General features: G+C 40.4%; 1 protein-coding gene across 1 annotated transcript in view; it reads left to right on the forward strand.

Annotated features, from left to right (window-relative positions):
- Positions 1-22,349, forward strand: part of CALCR (calcitonin receptor) — a 134,274-nt gene that overhangs the window by 103,041 nt on the left and 8,884 nt on the right. The window contains exons 9-13 of the mRNA XM_017665481.3: positions 5,233-5,386; positions 9,617-9,677; positions 9,757-9,823; positions 10,898-11,116; positions 13,094-13,135. Coding sequence (XP_017520970.1) covers positions 5,233-5,386; positions 9,617-9,677; positions 9,757-9,823; positions 10,898-11,116; positions 13,094-13,135 — 543 coding nt within the window. The remainder of the gene's footprint in view (positions 1-5,232; positions 5,387-9,616; positions 9,678-9,756; positions 9,824-10,897; positions 11,117-13,093; positions 13,136-22,349) is intronic.

Genomic DNA, 22,349 nt, shown 5'->3' on the forward strand with positions numbered 1-22,349 from the left:
GAAACACATGCTTCTCACCAAACACATATAAATGGTAGAGGCTGAAAACAAATGACTACGATGACACAAATTAATTCATGTTTGTAAACTGTGAAGCACACACTTGTCCCAAAGGAAAAAATAAAGTAGGCTGTTTGTTTTTACTGCTTCCTTTCTTGGGATACAGTCCCTGTTTCCCAGTGATTTTGCTGAACCTCTCATCTGACCCTCCATGGGCAAACAATACAGGGCTGCTCTCTCTAGGCAAACAAAACTCGTTCAAGAAAGGGCAGGGGGAAACCTTCAAGGAGACATATCTTACATGTTATTCATCCTTGAAACTGCTTATTTACTATTTCCAAGAGAGACACAGGTCTTGGAATTTGTGGTGCATCTCACCTTGAAAATGCATATTCTGCCCTATTAAAGTGACTTGCAGTTGAAACTATAAATTCAGGCATCAAGAAAGAATAGATTTCCCTGTTGAAATATATTTGAATATACAAGGGATAAATGAGAACTAGAAAAAATTTAACTAAATTTCACTAGGAAAGCCCCATCCTTCCCTGGAGTAAAGTTCTCCACCTCTAAAGGGACAAACTCAATAGTATACAAATAAAGAGAATCATGTGGTCAACATATTACTGCCACGTGCAAAATTATATATTCAACACTTACACTTTAAATGAATTATTTTAAATATCACATTTGTCTTGAAAAACCAACATTCCCGAAAACATTACATTGAAGATTCTCCATAGCAAAGAGGAGTGGAGAAAACAAAGAAAACCCTAAGAGACCAAAAACAGCACCATCACAAGAAATTTTACAAGGGCAGTTATTGGACATTGTCAATCTATCAGTACTGGCTGAAACTGCAGCATCGAACACATAACCATTCATAAATTAAAGCACATCGTCAGTACTTCACCTATCCGTGATTCAAGCTTGTGTCTCGTTTTAAAAAAAAACAATACATACTGTGTAAAGACCCTTTCTCTCTTCAGCAAATTAAAGGCAGAATTGGGTTGTGTTTTAAATTTTGACCCACTTCTCAGGTCACTGAATCAGCAGTTAAGAGGCAGGAAGATTTTCCTTCCCATTACCCAAGGGGATATCGTAAAAGAAAGTCATTTCCTGTGGAAGGAGGCTGCCTCACCCCAACTGCTGTCGTGCTACTGCCCTAAGAGTTTATTTTGTTGGGAGCAAAAGAAAACAGTGTCCCCACCCCTCAGTAGGGAGTCCCTGAGGGTTTGGGGTCCCTTACCTGCCAAGGTGGTAGGTTTCTTCCTTTGGAAGTTTTTTGGTTAGGCAGATTCTCTCCTGTAGTAACAAGGGTGAGGATCTTATTCCTTCTCATTCTTTTTTTTTTTTTTAAGTTAAATTCAAAGTAACTCACAGCCAAAATAAGGGCTAAGTAGAGCCTCAGCTGATGGAGTGATGCAGAAATTGCCTATTGTCACTTGTGTCATTTGAGCATTTCATTTCCATAATATCTCAAATGCCATTTTCTTTTTCGATCTGCTTATTTGATGATCTTCATGTAGAGTCAGGAGGCAGAACTGAACGTATGGTTCTTGCTTCATCTGCAGGAAGCTGGCAGCATACATACTTGTCATTTCTAGAAAGAAATGTCTCTCTGAACTTTTTATCTGCTCTGAAAGGGACAATACAGGGAGATTAGTTTTTACTGGGAAACCGCACACTCTGCACCTCAAAAAACCAAAGTAATCAGGCCATATTTTCTATATCTTCTTATTTATATAAAGTTAAATGAGTCTCAGGGTCTAAAGAATAAGTGAAATTTTTTTCTGTTTGGGACCATTGAGCCACCAGACTATATCAGAACTTGATCCTAGTCACCAGAAGACCAGCTGGGAATGGATGCTCAGCACGGAGGCCCTAGGGACTCAATAAACACAGGGTAGAATCTGGACTGCTTTTGCTCCGCCCAGAGGAGACCAGAGCAAGGGAGGGCACGTAAGTGTGAGGGAGGTACAGGGACAGCAGGGTTGCTGAGCTGAGAGATCAGTGACAGATAGAACTAGATGGGAGTTGTCCCTTTTGGTAGCCTGTGCAAGAAATTTGATTAGGAATGAAACAGTATGATGGACTTGAGGGACACTGCCAAGAAAATAAATGACAAGTCATTGTAAGAGAATGAAGTATCCCACTCTGGTCATTTATGCTACTTCACTTTACTTACATGTCAAAACCAATAAATGCTGTTTTAACCAAAATCATATGGTGCAGAGAAGTATAGAGGATCTCTTCATTCCTTTTCAAAATGTATTACTTATAGTCAACCACTTTCCCATTATGGATTTGAAGAATTTATTCATAAAATAGCTATAAACATCATTCCAATGGCCAGTTTGTCTCATCTGGCCAGTCTGGGAGGTCTCTGCACAGGAAATCAGTGACTTACAAACAGTATCCTGTGACATGGTTTATGCAGCAAGTCTTCATCTCCACATTTGCAGCTAGTTTCCCCTGCTTTGAGAAAACTATCATGGATTTAGTGCAGACCTTCTTACAGATCTGTTCTTTCTCAAGAAGCCTCCAGTTGAGATATAAGGGCTTTTTGTACATGTCCTTGGGGTACGTTAGTTCATTGCTAGAAAGCTGTGGAATAACAAGCTAACTTGGTATTTTCTGTGCTTAGCTGGATTGCTCCCAATACTACAGCATTGTTCTTGCCAAGCCACAGGCTCTTGAAATTCTAGCTCTCTGTTTACTCACAGATTATTCTGTAATCCTGAGCAAGTTATTAATCTCATTGTGCCTCACTTTCCTAAAGTGTAAAGTGGAGATAATAAATAGCACTCTTCCTCATAGAGTTGTTTGTGAGGATTAAGTGGATGGATACACCTACAATACACAAAACAGGGTCTGGCGCTAACAGCTCTCAAAGTCTGTCATTGTTATTTGTATTGTAGCTGTTGCCATTGTGATTAGGCTGCAAGCACTTCTCATTCTCGAACTGTGGCATCCAGTTTCATTTCTGTGTTACGCAGCATAGGAGATACAGAAACTCAGAGTATTTGCAAAACACTGCTTAAATCTAAAAGCAACTCAATGTAAAAGCAGAATATGCAGAATACTCAGAAGTTTGTAAATCGCAAATAACCAAAAGGGCTGTGGTCTGAGATTATAAAATTAAATCAGTCATGGTTTGAAAACCCCCAGTGAAGAGTGGTAATGTCCTCTTTACCCCACATCAAGAAAGACCCTTGAGCATAGCAAGCTCTTAATTTTTATTCCCCTGCTGCATTTCCAGCAGGCCACATTTTCCATCATGCACGTATCCTGCTTTTCTCTTTAGTGTGGCTTTGTTTTCTGAACACTTCCCTTCGCCAGTTTCTGGATCATCCTCCAGTGCACGCCTCTCAAATGGAGCTTTTTTCCCTCCCAAACACGCTGAATGACAGCTACAGTTCCACAGATTCAAGCTCATTTTCTCTGAGATGTTATCAGAAATCAGCTCAGGATGGCACAATAGCCTCACATTTAATTGAAAACATTACATCTTTAAATTCCTCTGGAGAAAGACTGCAGCGCTTTGCTACTAAGTTGTTTAATGTTGACTTTTCAACTAGGGGATTTTTCGTTCATCTCGCTTTTAAAGACTGTACAAGTCGACAGTTTTCAAGTTGATGTGAAAGCCTTTTCCCCCCTTAGTTTATCAGCTGCACTGGCTTCTTGACAAAAAGCTCTGCAGTCCTCCTCTGGCTTTAGTACATGGGAATCAGAGTCAGGCCATGTCCCATGGCCCTGTGAGTCTGCTGGAACAGGAGGTTTGGGCTCTTTGATGGTCAGGATCATCAGCACTGCAAGGCCAGGGAGCAGCCAAAACAGGAGTCAGATACTGAGGCAACTCCTTCTGTGCCCTAAATTCACTCCAAGCATGGCCCATAGACCAGCAGGCTCAGGACCGCCCACACATTTTGTATAGTTGTTATTGGGTTGGGGTAAAGGTGGCATGGCAGACACAGCAGACACAGAAGGATGGATCAGGCAGACACATATTTACGTAATTATGTGTTCATTCAATATGCAATCTAAATGTCCATTAAGTAAAATTTAATTTAAAAAATTAACCTGGTAAATGTAAACAATATAGACCATAAATCTTTGTCATTCAGGGTCTTTTAAAATGTCTTTTCCTTTGAGTAAAATACCTAGAAATTGACTTAGCAATTCTTCTTCCCTTGCTTGAGTAAATATAACTTTGCACCCATCCTTCTGTGCTAAATTGAACTGATGAGAATACATTTTTAAAAGCTTCAGGGAAATGTAAACAATCATACTTAGTCACTGGAGATCAGTCCAAACCTGCAGCAAAGTTTATTTCTGCTTTAAAACAAAACTTTGCAGAGATAAGCTTGGCAGCTTTGATATGGTCCAAAGTATTATGGTCAGGAATATTGCTGAACACCCCACTGCACAGGACAGCCCCACACCAAAAAAATTATCCAGTCCAAAGTATCAATAGTACCGAGATGAAAAACCCTGTTCTAATGGTAACTAGGAAATAATTTGGGGTGTTCTGTTATGCAGTGTAAGCAATGATTATTTCAATACAGATAACAATATATATGTAGTTAATTTGATTGCCCCAAGAGGTGCAGCTCCTATATCTGCACAGGGTGCCAAGCAAGGATGCCATATGAATCCCCGTACACCAAACACTTGAATCCCAATAGAGAATCCAAGCCTCCCATATGAGAACAAAATCACTCATGTCCAGTGGGTTCAACATAGCCCCTGGCTTATAACATGAGAAATTTATCACCTGATTTTCTCCTCCTTACTAACTAAGGAGTTCTCATCAACAGATCAATGCACTTCAGGAGCACCATTAATAATTTCTGGGTTAGTCTTCTCATTGGCCATAGAAGTTACTCTTCCACATTGTCTCATGTGACAAATCCTTGGATGTTCTAAAAATTTATGTGTCTCAGACACATTGCAGAAAACAAACTGGTCTGGTCTATATAAGTCACCAGAATGTAACAGGGAAAGAACGTTTTGAGGACTAGGCTTTCATTGCCCTGGATACATGTAATACTAATCATCTATGCACCATCACTCTGACTTGTGGATACAGAGGGTGGCACATGTTGATAGATGCTTGGGGAAACTGCCTGGCAGGCTGAATGCAGGTCCTCTGGATCCTGTCACATTTACCCTCTGTTCATGTCAGACCCTTGCTGAAGTCTTGCACTGAGTATCTCCATTTCTCTTTGACAGGTGAGCTGCAAGATTTTGCATTTTTTCCACCAGTACATGATGGCATGCAATTATTTCTGGATGCTCTGTGAAGGGATCTATCTTCACACCCTCATTGTGGTGGCCGTGTTCACTGAGGAGCAACACCTGCGGTGGTATTATCTTCTGGGCTGGGGTATGTAGTTTCTCCAGCTGAGTTTTGAACTTCTGTTTGAGTATTTATAGTCTTCCAGTCCTGCTCTCAGAGAATAGTCAGAGGCATGGGCTCTTTGAGGAGTGATGGCACAGATGCTGGGGAGAGTTCAGTCTCTGAGAGCACTTGACAGGAACGCTTTAACGAGCTCACACTGATGGAGGTGAGCAAAGGGGCAAGTGTGGAGAAGGATGGGTATGATTCTAAGTCTTCAGAAAAAAAGCCAACTAATGGGCCAAAAACATGTCCTGGTGAGAGAAGATCTGATGAGGTTCCTTTCAGTTTTATTTACCACCTGTTCGCAGAGCAAAGACTTTCACATTCTGAATTCTGTGTCTCCTCCACCCTGGCTCCACTTTTTTTCAAGAATATTCCTTCCTATCAGTCCATTAGCACTCCTCCAGTGAAAGGTCAGGACAGGAGTCTAGCTGAGCAATACGCATAACCACATGGCCCCAGGTGGAGCCTACCTGACATCACAGCACTTGGCAATGGCTTTGAAAAACCTCTGGTTGGGTCACGTAAGCTGAGGCTGCTTCTGCACAGCCTGACTGTGGTCAGGGAGGACTCTCCAAAATTGGTCCCCTTCTGCCAGAGCTGCTGAAAGTCTCTCACTCCCATCTGAGAAGGGAAAAAGCCCTGAGATTAAAATATGTGCTGCTTATCAAAAAAAGACACATCCTGTGAAGCTCCCACACCAGAGGAGGATCCTGGCTGCTGAGCCACAGCTGTCCTTCCATACATGGTGGGGCCACTATGAGTCTTGGAGCAGGGGCTGTGGGTCGTCTCAACTAAGCCTGTGCTTTAATGTGGCACTGTGGGGAGCCTCTAAAAACACAGTTAAGAGGAAAGATTTAATAAAGAGGGAGGATAATCCAAAGGCTCTCTAAAAACATTCACCTTTGTTTTTAAATCCCTGCTCAACAGACATTGCTACCGACCGTATAAAAATATCTCTGGGAAGTCATATAAGCAGCTGAAAAGTCTTTTCCACAATCTTCACCAGGGCTGACCCTTTGCAGTATTTGTTTCCTTAACACCCCTCCTTAACAGGACTGTGCAATTTTAACCAAACACATGACTTTCAATGGGATAATCCTGTAATGGTGAGTCTTCCACTGGAAAGCATCTGACCAGTATCATTCATTTCTACTGTGATGCTCCAATTTTATTGGGGGTATTAATTTGTATCCTGTTGATTCCTGGCAAGACCAGTTTTGGAAGATGAGGGTTATGTATGAGGCAGAGAAAACCTTAAAGTAACATCCCACCGCAGGCCTGCCATGCACACACATGCACACACACACACACACACACACACTCACTCACTCATTCACTCACACCATTTCCATCTCATCTATTTAATTTATTCCCTTGTATCAGTTTTGACTATTCAAAAACATCAATTTGCCACACTCAAAAAATTTTCCATGAAAGAACAAGGCTACAAATGTATTCTTGCCTGTGACATTCAGCAGAGATGAGGGCACGCTGGAAGGCAGAATTTATCTTATTCTCTCCATACCAAGTCATTGTGAATTCGTTACACAACTCTGGCATCATTGCACACAGCTCAGTGGAGCTTAACACACATAAACAATTCAAAGGATAAAAAGTAAAAAGCTGGTTGGCTGTATCAAAAAAGTCAATGAGAATAAGTAAAATAGTTATGAGATACCTTAACCTCCTTACTCAGAAGATACTTAAAGCTTTATGAGAGTGATCCAGGTAGAATCCTAAAGAACCTTACACTCAGCAAGGCAAGTATAGAATCACCAATTTAAAAGGATGAGGAGGATTTGCACTTCCATAGACAGATGTTTGGAAACACAGATAGCCAACCAACATAGCTTTAAAATGTATTCATTTTTTAGCATGGCAGAGCTAAATCTCTCTCTACTCCTGTACACACACACGCACACACACACCCCAAAATGCCACCAAACTCCTTGCCATTCAAATATTCAAATATCAAGAGCCAAATCTCAACCACGAGAACAAAACTGAGATGCAGCCATGATGGTGTGTTTGAAAGTCACTTTATAGACAAGCGTTATCTTTGGGTGGGAGGAAAGAAGTAATACTGCAACCAAAATAACCTCCTAAGAAAAAAGTGTCACCCAAACTTAAGAACTTAATGGAGCAGAGCAATTCTACTGATGTTTTATTGTCCTTTCGAAGTTATTTTCACACTAAAACAGGAGAATAGGTCCTAAATTGTATAATGCCATGAGCAAAGACATAACCTATACTTTGAAAAGAGTCCAAAAGTGGCACAGCAGAAGATTTAGCCCAAGAAAGCTACACCCTAAGACCTCACTCTTGTTTGCGGGGGATGTATGTCCCATCAGTTCACTCCAGCTGTGAATAATATTGCCCACTCCAGCATCTGGAATGGATCTTAAAGAATTATAAGAGACTTTATGAACATCACCCTCTCGGTGAAAAGTATCTGGTGGTAAAATTCTCCCCAACAGAACGTGAAAGAATGCTTCTGTCAGTAGCTACTTCCCTGCACAACTGGCAGGACCACTTCCTAGTGGATTTCTCTCAAATCAAAGCAACTGCAAACACTGAAGTTCAGTTCTCAGAAAAATCATTTACTTTATAACCTTCTTCAGACTGAGTCTTCACCTTACTGGTTCTCCTATTGTTATAAATAAAAGAAGGAAACTTCCCCATGGACTTTTACAATGAACAAATAGAATGTATCCAGTCCTCTAAAAAAAAAAAAAAAAAAATCCTGGGGAGAAAGGATCATTCATACCATCACCATCTTCAGTGGGAAGGAAGGGCTATTGTGGCTCTTGGAGCCTCGTGGAAGATGGGGAAGAGGGCAGAAGATACATGTTGCAGAAAAAAAGGCACCATGGCTAGAGAAAGGCGAAGAGCCCCAGGTATCGGCGGACACAGCGACTACACTGCGCTTTGTATTAAGAAACGCATTTCCCTTTCTCCAGAATGAGGTGGGAGTTATATCTCCATATGCTTCTCTTGCTGCCTAATTCTAAGATGTGTATTTCAGAATAAATCCAGAGAATGAATTTTTGTTTCTAAACCCAAGTCAGGAAATGGGATGTTAGAACTGCGGTGAATAAAGCACAATTATGTTTTATGTAAAGCATCTAACTCAAAATTCTTTTGGGCTCAAATATTTAATTGATGGTCCTGTTGAATGATTTTTGATGGTCCTATTGAATGATTTGCTTCATGGGTTAACAAGCTGAGGCTGTTCTTAGGTGAACAGTCAAGCATTTTTAAGGTGTTGTCTTTTTGCATATAATTCAGAGAAAATAAAAGTATGTTGATCTAACTCACTTCAGGGACACATTTCTAATCTGATGATAATTTTTAAAACTCAACAAATGTCTCAACCAAATCAAATGATATTCTATTGTGCATAAGTACATTTGAGAAAAATATTTTTTTTTCAAAAATGACAACTTTACTCTACATTACATTAACAGAACAAAAACTGACTTTTAAAAAGATGTAACCTGACAGGATGCATTGCCAGGAACAATCCCCATTGTTCCATTTAGTAATTCAAAGCTGTTTTTTACTAGCACTTCAAGTGTAGTCAGGGAAATGGTACTAAGCTTCTATAATAAAGGATCTGCAGGCAGCGCTTACAGAGGAATGCACTAGGCTACTCTCTTCTTATGGAAAGAAAACAGGATCAATGCATGTGATATATACAGACAGAAAAACAAAGTCTAGAAGAAATACTGTGAACATCAACAAGGCTTTTGGAGCAATCAGACTGTTGCTTTCATAGGATGTCCCAGGTCACTTCCCTCCATGGTGACCCAGCTCCTCTCCCAAAGAGAGCCCAGCTCACACACAATGAAGAGCTTTCTGGTCTCAGCTAATAGTCAATCACCATCATTATCATCATCACAGACACAACGATAGTATACTAGTCATAGTGAGTGCAGTAATATGCCCACCATACTGGATATTTGTATGAGAGACTTTTAATTACCTGGATGCCTTAAGGAACCTCTCTAAAAGCACATGATGTTCAAACCAAGAGCATTTTTTTACCTGGTTTAACCAAAGATGACTTGTGCAAAAATATCAGGAAAATACCTTGACAGAGACATTAAATTTGCCACTATTTTTGAAACTAAACTACTATTTTCCATTCAACTGTAGGTATAGCTTATGACCAAGAAACGAGGTGTGATTTGTACTTTTTCACATTTTTAGGGTTCCCGCTGGTGCCAACCACTATCCATGCTATCACTAGGGCACTGTACTTCAATGACAAGTAAGTATTATGGCGGTTTTTAAGTTAACATATTTGTAAATAAAATGCATTTGTATTGAGGTTTCCACCTTTTTTCCAGCTGCTGGCTGAGTGTGGAGACTCATTTGCTTTATATCATCCACGGCCCTGTCATGGCGGCTTTGGTGGTAAGAATTGCTTTTTAATCCACTAACAGAGTTACCTCTTTGTGGGGACTTCTGTGGAGATGGTTCTATGTAGCACATGTGTTATAAATTCTAAAGAAGCTAATTGATCATCTCTAATAAAATAATCTATAGTTGATTTGCGAGTCTTCCAGTGGGGAAAAAAATAATTTTATTTAACACAATGTGGGGGTAGATGGGGTGTCCTGAGTTCCTTTCTGAACATGCCATAACAACAATATAGCTTTGTTTTTTTTTGTTTTTGTTTTTTAACAATTTTCTAAGTAACTTCTCCTGGTTAAAGGTAAAGGCCAAGGGGCTAAGGAATGGTGAAAAGGTGTTGCTGATAAACAAAGAGAAATCACAAAATTCCCCTGCACCATTTTCATCGGCTCTGCCAGACAAAACCATCTTTCATTCCATCTTTGGTATATAAGCCATCATCAAAACTACCACCAAGCTTACACTTAAGTATTTCAGGCACTTCAAGTATTTCATTAATTATCAATTCAGTTTAAAAACAACTTTGGTTTCAAAACTAATCACAGTCGAGAAATAGTTGGTGACCCACCAGATGGCTAATACCAAAAAGAGTGACCATACCAAGTGTTGGCAAAGGGAAAGAGTAAGTAGAATTCTCATACAGTGCTGGAAGGAACATAAAATGAAGCCACCTCTTTGGAAAAGAGTTTTGCAGTTTCTTATAAAGTTATGTATATGCTTACCCTATGAAGAGGCAATTCTATTTTCTTGGGTATCTTAGATAAGAACTCCTAGGCACTTATTCAAGAGAAATGAAAACATATGTCCACACAAAGAGTTGTACACAAATACTCATATCATGGCATGTTTATTCACAATAGTCAAGTTGGAGAAACCGGAAATGTTGATTCACGTCTGAAAAGGATCTTTGGTTATGCTGATGCCCAGGGTTCCAGCAAAGCTGAGCAAATTATACTTCCTCCCGGGCAGTTTCTTGTGTTTATTTATTCTGGATAAATAAGAACGGAGGAAAATAGATGTCTTGAAGTGGTATACTGACCTGCATGATTTGCTCATAACATCCTATCTTTGCAGGTCAATTTCTTCTTCTTGCTCAACATCGTCCGTGTACTCGTGAGCAAAATGAGGGAAACCCAAGAGGCGGAATCACACATGTACCTGAAGGCGGTGAGGGCCACTCTGATCCTGGTGCCCTTGCTGGGGATCCAATTTGTTGTCTTTCCCTGGAGGCCCTCCAACAAACTGCTTGGGAAAATATATGATTACCTGATGCACTCTCTGATTCATTTCCAGGTAGGGAAGCCAACGGTGCACTTGCTCAGCTACTTGATGCAGGGTGATCCCCTGTCTGGGGCTCATCTGTGATGAGAAGAATGTGTATGATCTAGAGGAGATAAAGCTCCTCTGTCTTTCTCACTGCCTGATGTCATTTTTTGAATCTTAAATCTGAGGAAGGAAATGAGGAGTATGAACTTTGAGAGCACATCTTTATGAGGACAAACATGGCAGGGACTGACTGAGCCATTGTGCAGTGCTGAAGAGAGAGCTACTCCCAGGGTCCTTGTGACCTGTCTTTCCTGTCCCCTTCCCAGTATTTTGAAGGCCACATTTGTTTTTCCTTCATTGAGGGGAGTTTTAAAGGCCAACATAACCAATGCCAGTAATTTCCCAACCTGGACTACTATCCACATAGTCACTAATGCCATGAAAACACAGGGCAGAGAAGCAGGTGTTTTTATCAGTACGAAATGCCTCCAGTGGACCCCGAGCTGGAAGCTATGTCCCTCTTAAACTGGAATCCAGTTTCCAATTATTTCATCTGACCTGATTAGAAAGGTCAGGACCTTAGGATATCAGTTTAGACATTCCAATACTGTTAGACCCCATAGAATGGGTGTACCTGACATTCTCAGGTTATCTAATCTAAAATAAAGATAATTGTAGCCACCACTTAGTAAGCATTGTAATGTGTTGGGTAAATATTCTTATCTTACAGATAAGGAAAAAGAATTTTTCTGGTTAGTGGTAAAGTCAGGAGAGAGAACTCTAAAGTCCATGATCTAAAACTCATGACTTACAGCTTCCAAGTCAACAGGCCCAGCCACAGCTGTGAAGGAAGCTAGGTTTTGTGAGACACTGTGTTTCTTCTGCTTTCCCTTTGCTTCCAGGGCCCTCAGCAGATCCCACCCAGGCAAATTCCCCCTGCTTACCCTCCTTTCAAAAATACGCACTGAGTCAGTTTTCCCAGGAGGTATACTGGATTTGCACAGAGCCAGCCATGTCTCCTGCTCTGTCACCATTTGTCAGAGGGATGTCAGGACTCCATCCATGATGCTTCAAGAACTGTAGAGGGAAATGTATCCAGCTCTTTCCCCATGTGGAAGAGAAGAGCAGGCTCTCCAGGGGTGTCCCAGTGACCCAATGTCTGCCACACGAGTGGAGACTGGCTGCCCCCTTTGCGTTCACTCTGCCTGGCCCCAAAGCCCAGCTGAGGGCACAGTGCTGGTGATCCTGAAAGCCACCCCGGGGCCAGGAATCCGGGGATACATGTGCATCTGCTGCAAGCTCTTAAGCCAGCATTTTGCTCTCTCAATTATAAATCTCAAAGTAGTTTGGTTTTCTACTGCTGAGGCTTAATGTGAAAAAGGAGGTCAATATATAGAGAGCTAAAAATAAAGTTTAGGGCTTGTTGTAATAATCTGAGCTATAGCTTTGGCCATTTCTGTAGACAGTTAAAGCTTGGACACAAGGAATCTTCTGAGCAGTGACCACACTTCTGAGGTCACCTAGCCCTTACCTGAGAGATGAGCTGAGCTGTGGGTACTGTGTTGCTCTAGTTCACCATGAGGACGCAGGGCACAGTCAGGCCCACAGCTGCACACCATGACACTGGCACTTGCATAAGTTTTCTCTACTAAACTGCAAGATCCCAGTTTCTAAACATTTTGAAGTACAAAAATTATTTTCAAATCCACTTTAACCAGCATCTTCTGCTATAAATCTCCATGTTAAAGCAACAGTATATTAACTAGACTGACCAGAGCTGTCCTTTAAGCCAAACAATAGAATTCTAGGAAGAAAAATGCATTTCTAATGGAATAGTGGGATAGTGAAGCACTGACCATGAGTGGCAGTAATTGTTTTTCATGGAGCCTTGACTCACTATTGCTGTAGTGAATGTTCCTCTCCAGATTGTCGACTTATGTTGATTACTACACAGCAAAATGCACACCAAAATAATTTCAACTCTGTTTTTCCTCCCCTTTTTAGGGATTCTTCGTTGCGGTGATTTACTGCTTCTGCAACAATGAGGTAGGCATATATTTCATGTAATACTACCACTTGTTTATATAAAGCCAGGACCTTACAACTCCCAAAGGGGCTCGGTGCACTTTTCATTTGCTCTCTCTCCTGCTGTGGACCTCACAGGGTTTCATGGCCAGCAGAATCATGCTTTTTCCACTACTGCAAGCTGAATCTTATTTATGTTTGTGTGACACAATTGCAGATATTGTCCAGACACACAGCTAAGTTCTGATTTCCTTGGACTGAACTTGTCACCTTAAACTGGCCAGCACCCTGAGCAGCAATAGTGAAAGTTACTATGGATTCCTACAGAAAGAGAAGGCATGCCCCCATTCCTTCTGGAAGACCCAGCTCCTCCCGGGGCAGAGCCAGTATCCAGCCAGTGTGCACTGGCTTCATGGCATTCTTTTTCAGTTGCTTGGAGCTAGTGTCATACCACTTACTGAACACTTCGAAAATCAGCCTGAAGTTAAGACTCAAAAAAGACTCTCAAATAAGTAATTTGTTATCTGAATAGATCAATAAAATGTAGAGATCCATAAAAGTCAGTGTTTTTAGCCAGAGTTCCCTTTCTTCCAATGAAATCTCACCTGGGAACCCAATTGGTAAAACATAGAAGTGGAGCTGCTTACATTTGTACCAAAGAACTTCAGGACTTCGGGGGACATGATTCAAAAGCTCCCTCATCTTTCAGGTGAGAATTCCAAACCCCAGAGAGATCATGTGACTTGCACAATGTCACAGTCATACCTATACAACCAGATTTCCTGATTCTTAGTTAAATGAACTAAAGCCACAACTGCATTGCATTTTGTCTGCGATTCCTCCCTAAAGCTTCATCAGTACATTTTCTCTAGTTATGAACCATATAAATTTTAATGGAAAAGTATGTGTGATAATTTTAAATTAATTCCTATTAAGAATAATTCTATCCTAAGGCAAATTACATTTTGTAAAGACATCAACACAGTATTTTCTGTTAGTAATTGGATTTTCTAACCATTATCAATTGATATTTAATTGATTCTCTATTCTTTGTTTCTTTAGTTAAATGATATTTAGGGAGAACCTATGATGTTTTGTTGTTTTGTGACCTATTACTCATCTCCAGTCCTCATATCACAAGATCTTTGTGTCTCCTGTTCTCTCTCACTTGGTATATTTTATTCCTTCCTTCCTTCATCAACTCATTCTATTATTCAACAAAAATATATTGTGCATTCACTATTGCTAGGGGGTGAATATAGTGGGGTGAACTATAGCCCACTATAGCTAGGGGCTAGACTGAAGGCCTGGGATAGAAATAAAAAGACATTCTTCTCTTACCAGTTGTTAGTGTTTTTTCCTTTTGTTTTTTTAAGAATAGTAAGAACTAATAAATAAATAGGGCTTAGGTCACCTCATCTTTATATCAATTTTTGTAAATGTTTATCTCCATCTTTTGAGTTGTTCCAGGTGGCATACAAAAACGTTTTTCTCATATCAAATAACTCTGCTTTTTTGACATAAAGAGACCACCCCCATTTTAACTATGACTACGGGAAGACACAAGTATGACATTTCTAATGATGTATGAATTGTGTGCTGTGCCAGATATACTATCACGGCCCCATGGATTTTAGACATCTGGGCCTCAGCGGGCTTTCTGGAACATACTGCCTTACATTAAACAAGGCAGGGGACTTATATATGCAGGCAGTTATGTCCACCTGCACCTGAGAGAGGATTGTGATCGGGTTCTGCCTGGCTGAGTATTAGGTTTCAGCAGAGATGTGGGGGACTAATATGTCAGTTGTACAATGAAGATGGAGGCATTAATTTTTATTTATTATTTGTATGCTAACAGTGATTCCTATTATGGAAATGGATCAGGTAGCCACTGGATGAACTAGAAGCAGGAAATGAATTTGGAGAATTACAGGAATAGGAATCCGGAGATGACTCTGAGAGCATGCTTATGCATCAGATATTTCTTAGAACCCTTCCGAGAGTGTGCACATTGGCCTTCCAAACATTGCAGTAAATTATTAGATATCTAAGAGACCTCAGCAAAATGATCACAGGTATAAAAACACCCGGTTTTCCCAAAGCAGCAGTTTAACTATGAGGAGAGTGCTAACACCACAGAGGACATTCTCCCTTTTTCATGCTTGCTGTTGCCCAAGCTTTATAGATACACTAGTTGGTAGATCAAAGTGCATAATCAGAAGGATCTCAATTTAATAGTATCAAATTGATGTGAAAACTAAAATTTGATTTGCTGTAACTTACCTCATCTTGAAGAGCCCATTCCACCTCTAATAGTTTACAAGTCTTCTAGAAAATTCTTAGTTCCAAAAGCCTTTGTCCGAAGGTGCTACGTGTTGCCATGTATTATGCTGGCGCACCCCTGTGGAAGTTCATGGTGGCCGCCCTGGCCTCTGAGGGCCGGAGAGATCCTTGCACTCTAGCCCCCTTGACCAAACCCAGCCCTATTCTGATACACTGGTGACACGTCTCTCCCAAGCCACCTGAGGAAGAGCCCAAGCCCACTTGTACTCCTGTCTTTACACTACGAAGCGCTGCAAATCTGTCTGTAGTATATGCCATAGCCCTTGCCACTCCACTGCCCAGGTACCATGTTGGATATGGTACCAGGCCAAAGTGACACCTCTTTACAGGGAAATCAATTTTCATGACTGTGCTCTCAGAGTCAAAGAGAATGGCCTACTGTACTGGAATGTTTCTATTATTCGTTGCTTTCTTTCTTCTCATTTCCCCAGGTATTCCCATCATGAAGGGGAAATGCAAGGTCATTTGTGACTCTATATATCTCTCTTTCTCTTTCCTCTCAAGGTTAAAGGGCTCTGCACTCACCACTTGCCCTTCCTATCTGTAAGGGACACTCCCTGTGTCATCCTGCATGTTCTCCGAACTATGGCTTTTAGTAAAATTCTATTTTCAGACCAGTCAGGTTTTCACTTCATATGCAAAAGTTAGCTTTGTATTTAGAAATTCTTTCTCTTAGTCGATAAAACCTGGTTTTCAAAACCGTTGCCTTTTAGAGACTCAAGAAAGTCAGCTTTGGGACTCAAAGCTAAGTACTGATTTCTTTGTTCTAGACCAGTATTCTCAAATTTAAGTGTGCATCAGAATGGCAGGAAAGTTTGTTGTAACACAGAATGCTGGGACCCTGAAGCAATTTCCTAGTCAGTAGGACCGGGACAGGTCTGAGGATTTGACTTTCTAACAGGTTTCCAGGTGACGCTAACACTGCTGATCAGACTCCACACTTTGAGAACCACCACTCTAAACAAAATCTAATTTGTTCTTCAAGCAATGAAGGGACTTCATTTAATGAGTGGGGGGAGGTGCGGGGGTATGTTTAACAAGAGTTAAATATTTTCAAGCATTTTAACCTTTTACAGATGATACTTATTTGTGGTTGTCTTTTGTAACAAGAAATCTTCCCCACACATAGAAAAGTAGGTCGTGAAAGGGAATTAGGAAGCCCGTATTGTGTAATCAAAGACCCAATCACCTCAAACCATAGAGCATACAAATTCTGTCAGATAAAAACTACAGATATTGCTGATATGTTCTTCAAAAGGGTGAAAAATATATCAGTGACAATTCTGTGACTAATATTCAGAAGTATCCCTCAGCATCTAATTAATAGGGTTTAACAGGGATCCATTTAAAAACATCTAAAGTATGCAATCATTTTTTAACTTCCAGATGAATTTAAAGTGTTTTAAAAACTCTGAGGTTTTAATCTTAAATTCAGATTGTAGCAGGTCTGACGAGTCATGGTGGCAAGAGCCGGTGTGAAAGAGCCTTCATTCCCTGACTCCAAACTCCTGGGATTCGGCCCTCCTTCCTTTCAGCAGTGTGGTGGTGGTGGTGCTTACAGTGAGCTTACATTCTTTTGTTTTGGGAAAACAAAGGCCAAAGATATAAACATTCAAATCCAGCCACAAAGATTCCACCCTGCTTTTCTTTTTTACAAATGCAGAAACTGAGGCCCAAACAGACAGCAGGTTAAAACTAGAGCCAGAGGTAGTAATTATGTCTTTTAAGCTGTCAGAGCAGGGCTCTATTTTTAAAAGTTGGCAACAAACAAATAATCAGGGGAAAAGTAAAGTGATCTGTGTTAATTGTTTTTCTAATGAATGATGAATTTATATAATCTAAAATTTTGTATGTTATACTTATCTCATTGGCAACTCCTAACATATCTGATGCTTTTCAGGAGCAATAAAAGTCTCCCTGTTTTGTTTTGCTTTTTCAAACAGACTCAATGCCCTTATTCTTATGATCATAGCAGCATTAGGCTCAACGTGTGGTATTGTAAAAGGTAATTGCTCTTATTAAACTATAATTATTGAACTGTCATTTACATGTTGCTAAGGGCCTATTCTTATGTGTGGTTTACAAATTGAAGCAGATTGCCGTCTCCACACAAAAGGATAGGCTATGATTCTGGAGTACAATTATAAAAGGTTATGAGCATTTCTGTAATAATTTTAAAAAATTAAAATAGACTTCCAATCACTCAGCCTAAAGCTGGTCTGGGTGCTTCATATGCATGGACACTCCAGTGGGGCTTATTTTAAAAGGACAGGTGGGAGGAAACAGAGTTTCTTTTTCTTTTTTTGTCTAATGGGCACTTTGGCCAACTCCCTGTCAACTTATAACGGCCTGCCCAGGACACCTCTAAATACCTGTGTACATTTTAGCTCTAAAGACAATGTTAGTGTTTGAGAGATGCTGAATCCACGGAAACTGTCAGTTTGTCTGGTGACGATGCTTCTCCAAAATTATGCTGAACTAGTAGACTATTTCCTAATTCCTCAACAGAGCATTTGGTGGTTCCTAGACTATAAACCTGGCATTTAAGAACTTACATTTAAACAGATTAAAGCCACTCCACCTCTTGGCTCATCTCAACAGGAAAATACACTGCAAAGGAATCCAAATCCAACGTCCAAAAGAGAATGAGAAGGCAATTTAGATATTTACTAGATTCTTGAGAAGATGTTAAGGAATTTCACTACATGACAAAAAGTGAAATTTACTCATGCGTTAAGCAAAAGTATAACTCAGTAGGGATGGCAGATTTTGGCATATAGATTCAGCTTGTAACTGGTTTCATATCAATCCTTTCTGAATGATGTAAAATTAGGTTCACTCTCTGAAATTCTGCAGTTTTTCCTGCTGCACAGATTACAAAGCAAAAGCCCGGAAACTAGACAGGGAAGTGCAGGATCTTGGGGAATAGTGTGAAAGATGAAGGGCGAGATGGAAGAGGAGAGGCTGTACTGTTTATTCATTAATGCCTTTAATTAATGCATTAGTATTTGAAAATATATTCCTAGAGACGATCTTCCCATTGAGAGTTTTCTTTCTTTTCCCCAAAAACCTAAATTCGCCGTTTTCCCCAGTGCAAACTACAGTGTGCAGAAAGTGCTCTCATTTGCTTCAGCATCAGATATTTCCCAGGAAGCGTGATAGAACACAGGCTATAGATCACTCTTCATGGAGACTTAGTCTAGAGTGTATAAGGAACTGTAATTGAGAGCTCTTTTTATTTTCTTCACATTACCATCTTCCAAAAATAAAAAAGGGAAAAAATAGGACCCAACGGTTTCATTTTAGTCTAAAGACTTGAGGTCAGCATCCTACCATAATAACAGGGATAATATAGTATAGTAACAGTAGTAGCAATAATAATGTAGCCTCCCTGTATGGGTACTCAAAAGCTTAGAAGCCACTTTGACACCCAGGGTAACAATGTAATCCTTCAGACAGCTGGGTGAAGTAGAAGAGCTGTACTGAAGAAAGGAGCCTCAGAGAAGTTAACTCTCCTGCCCAAGAGTTCCTGGCTCATATGGGAAGAGTTGGTTTCTTGACCCAAAGTTCTTTTCTTTTTTCGTGGCATCAAATGACAACCAGTGAAGTGATCTTACAGGTAGAAAAGGATGGAAAGGTGGGGTGATGTTACCCAGTGACAGTCTTTCCCACTTCCCCAGCTGGTTGCTGGTGCAGTATAACAAGTGATGCAGTTATAAACGGTATAAGAACAAATTTGCTTCTGATAATTCCTAGAAGTAGCAACCCACTGGAGCTCAAGAGCAATCCCCAAAAACATATATGATGGCACAAGAGAGAATATAGTAACAGCTATAGATGATCCAATGGCTAACAGTTCACCTCAGGAAGAAATTCAAGTTCTCAAAAACCAGTGATCCTATATTACAAAATGCAGGGTTTTATATTTCCATGAAAGAAAGCCAGCCTCTCCCTCAGGTTCATGCTAGACATTTCAGTACCCCTACCTTTACACCATTGGATACCCATGCACTAATTATCATATAGTCATGGATGATCATTTTCTTGACTGAAAGAGTTATGAACCCATTCTAGAATGGGTACTGATAACCACTCAACAAATATTTATTGAATAACTGCTGCATGCTGAACAGTTTGACAATCTCTGGGAATACAAACATGAACATGGTTCCTGCTCTTAAGGATTTCACTGCACAAAGGGAGGAGACAGACATACCAAATGATTATAATGTAGGAAGGACAATAATGATTATATGGACAAGTACAAGAGCACAGAAAAGAGACTCCTAAGTCTATATTAGGGGATGAAGAAAGGTTTCCTGAGGATAACAGCAATGTTGAGTCCTGAAAAAGGAGTCTGGGTGTGGATGAAGGGTGGGAGAGGGACATTCCAGACAGAGGGACAGAGTGAGCAGAGGCCCGATGGGAAGAGAAATGATATAGCTGGTGGACACAGACAAGAAGTTTGTTACTTTTGGAGAATTAAGGTCGAAGTAAGAAGTGGCTAAGAACCATTCTGGCAAAGAGATGAGCCAAGTCAGGCAAAAGCAATGGACTGATGGGAATTTCCGTCCTCCCACTGGCAACATCTCTGTGCCTAGTGTCCAAATGGTCTTACTGGGCACAAAATCCTTCTTGTATGTGCCTGGCTGAGTGGCTAAAAGTGGAAGCACTTTTGGTACATAAGCTGAAGGATAAAACCATTGGACCAAGACTTCAGGTCACTTCTGATGTGGATTGAATTCCTTCTCCTGAAGGGAATAACCAACCATAAATTCATCCCATTTGGAGAATGTCACCCCATTGCTACTTTGAGTGGCAATAGCTGAGTGCAAGAAGCCAAAGTGTGTGAAGAGGCACATTGTTTTGATTAGAAAGAATAAAAGGGCTTAATCTTTCAGACTTGGTCTGCTCTGTGGGCCTTGACTTGAGACAGAAATGTCTCAAAGTGTTAACAAACAAGCCAATGCTGTTATTCAGCACTGGATGTAGATAAACTGTTCTAGCTGATTTTCTTCCTTACTGTTCCAGTCTTCCTCATCTATACCTCTTTCATTCCTCCAATCCATCCTCTCTCTCTAGCCATATTACAGCTTATATTCGTACCTCTTCTAATGTGCTCAGAAAACCGTAAGAGGCAACACACTTGCATGAATCCATTTCAACCAGTAAATAGCTCTAATAGAGAACCGAGCCAGCAGGAACCTTAAAGTGCTAGATAATGATAAGGGAGACACTTGACCCTCAACTGCAGTCACACTGATGGGAAAATCCATGAGGGTCACCATGGGGAGAGCACAGGAGAAAAGGAAATCGCTGCATCTGTGCACCAGCAGCATGCTAGGTGATTTCAGTAACCTCAACAGATCTTACCAGTAGCTCTTTGATTTAGCATTATGATCCCCTTTTTACAAAGGAGGAAACTCTAAGAAGTTAAAGAAAACAACATGCAGCAAATGCCCTAGGCCTCAAACCCAGAGTGCAGTCTTTGGAGCATATAGTCACACAGTTGATGCTGCCATCCTGCCTGGGCAACGACCACAAGAAACAGTCCAATTTTCAATTCAGTTCTCACCCTGTCAGTGCCACAGTAGAGGCTGTGGCCAGGTGGCATGGCCAGGAGCCATGGGCTTCACCTGAGACTGTGGCTGCGTCACATTCCAGTTGTCTGGCCAGGGACATGCTGCATAACCTCAGCTCCGGTCTGCAGAGAGAACAGTAGTGCCCTTCTTATAGAGTCGTTGTGAGGATTAAGTAAATTAATACTAACCAAGTGCTTGAATATGGCATATGGTAAGCCCTCAGTAAATAGTAGCTAAAGTTTTCCACGCCACCGTTTATTCTCCTCTATGTCTTTGACACTGTGAAGTTCAGCTGCATGGCACACAGCTCACCCATGACGCTTAAAAGTTTTGTCTTTAAAATAAAATAAGATACAAAGTGCTTTTTCACCCAAGCATCCATCACCTCCCCTCAAAAACAGAAAAACTTAAAAACAAAATAGCTTGTTGCCTCAGTAATTTGGAAAGACTAGTATTCTGAATTATCAAATCAAATTATTCTGATCTGGAGCTTTAGAGCTGCTCTGCTGTACAGAGATGAACCTCTCCAGCTACAACTCTCCTACCTTACTGATTTGCTTTTCAATGAATCATTAAACTGTGATGTCTTTTCCTGAGCAAAATATTTAAAATTATACAACAAATGCTAGTAATTACCTGGAATGATTGTTACTCTATGCAGAAAAAAATGCATTTACCACAGAAACTATTCCGCCTTATATTATGCATATGGTTTTATAACCAGGGGTTGTGCCATTGTTTATATCTTCTTTCAAATTCATATTAATGTAAAGTAGATGAAACAGCTCCCCATAATTAACCTGTGACATGCTTTATCTCACCTCATACTCTTTCCAGATTCCTATGCATGTGACCCACAATGTGGAGGTGTTACATCCAAACCTAGCAATGAAAGAAACTAAGGATGTGTTGATAAAGTGGTAAAAATATTTTGTATATAACCCTATCTTACGTACTAAGCAACAGAAACTCTCAGAAATTAGAGAGATTTAGTAGCAACAATCTCTTACTTTTTAGTTTTATTCAGCTATAGAGAAATGCCAGAAGTTAGGAGCCCAGAGGAAGAATGAACTTAGCGACCAATCAGTTGTATCAAAGGCAGAGCTGGGCAAGCAAACTTACTGCTTGTGATGTTGTTTTCATTTGTGGTCATTGTGGGTTTTCATATTTAGAGCTTCCTAACTAGCTCCCTCCTGTGTTCGTTGTAGAGTTTGTATCATATTTCTAAAGCAAGTTCAGGAAATGTTTGCATATTAGACATCTTTCAATGGAAAGAAATAGAAATTTTATTCTTATGAGGTTGCCAC

Source organism: Manis javanica, chromosome 6 (genome assembly GCF_040802235.1).
Source record: "Manis javanica isolate MJ-LG chromosome 6, MJ_LKY, whole genome shotgun sequence".
Classification (NCBI taxonomy): Eukaryota; Metazoa; Chordata; class Mammalia; order Pholidota; family Manidae; genus Manis; species Manis javanica.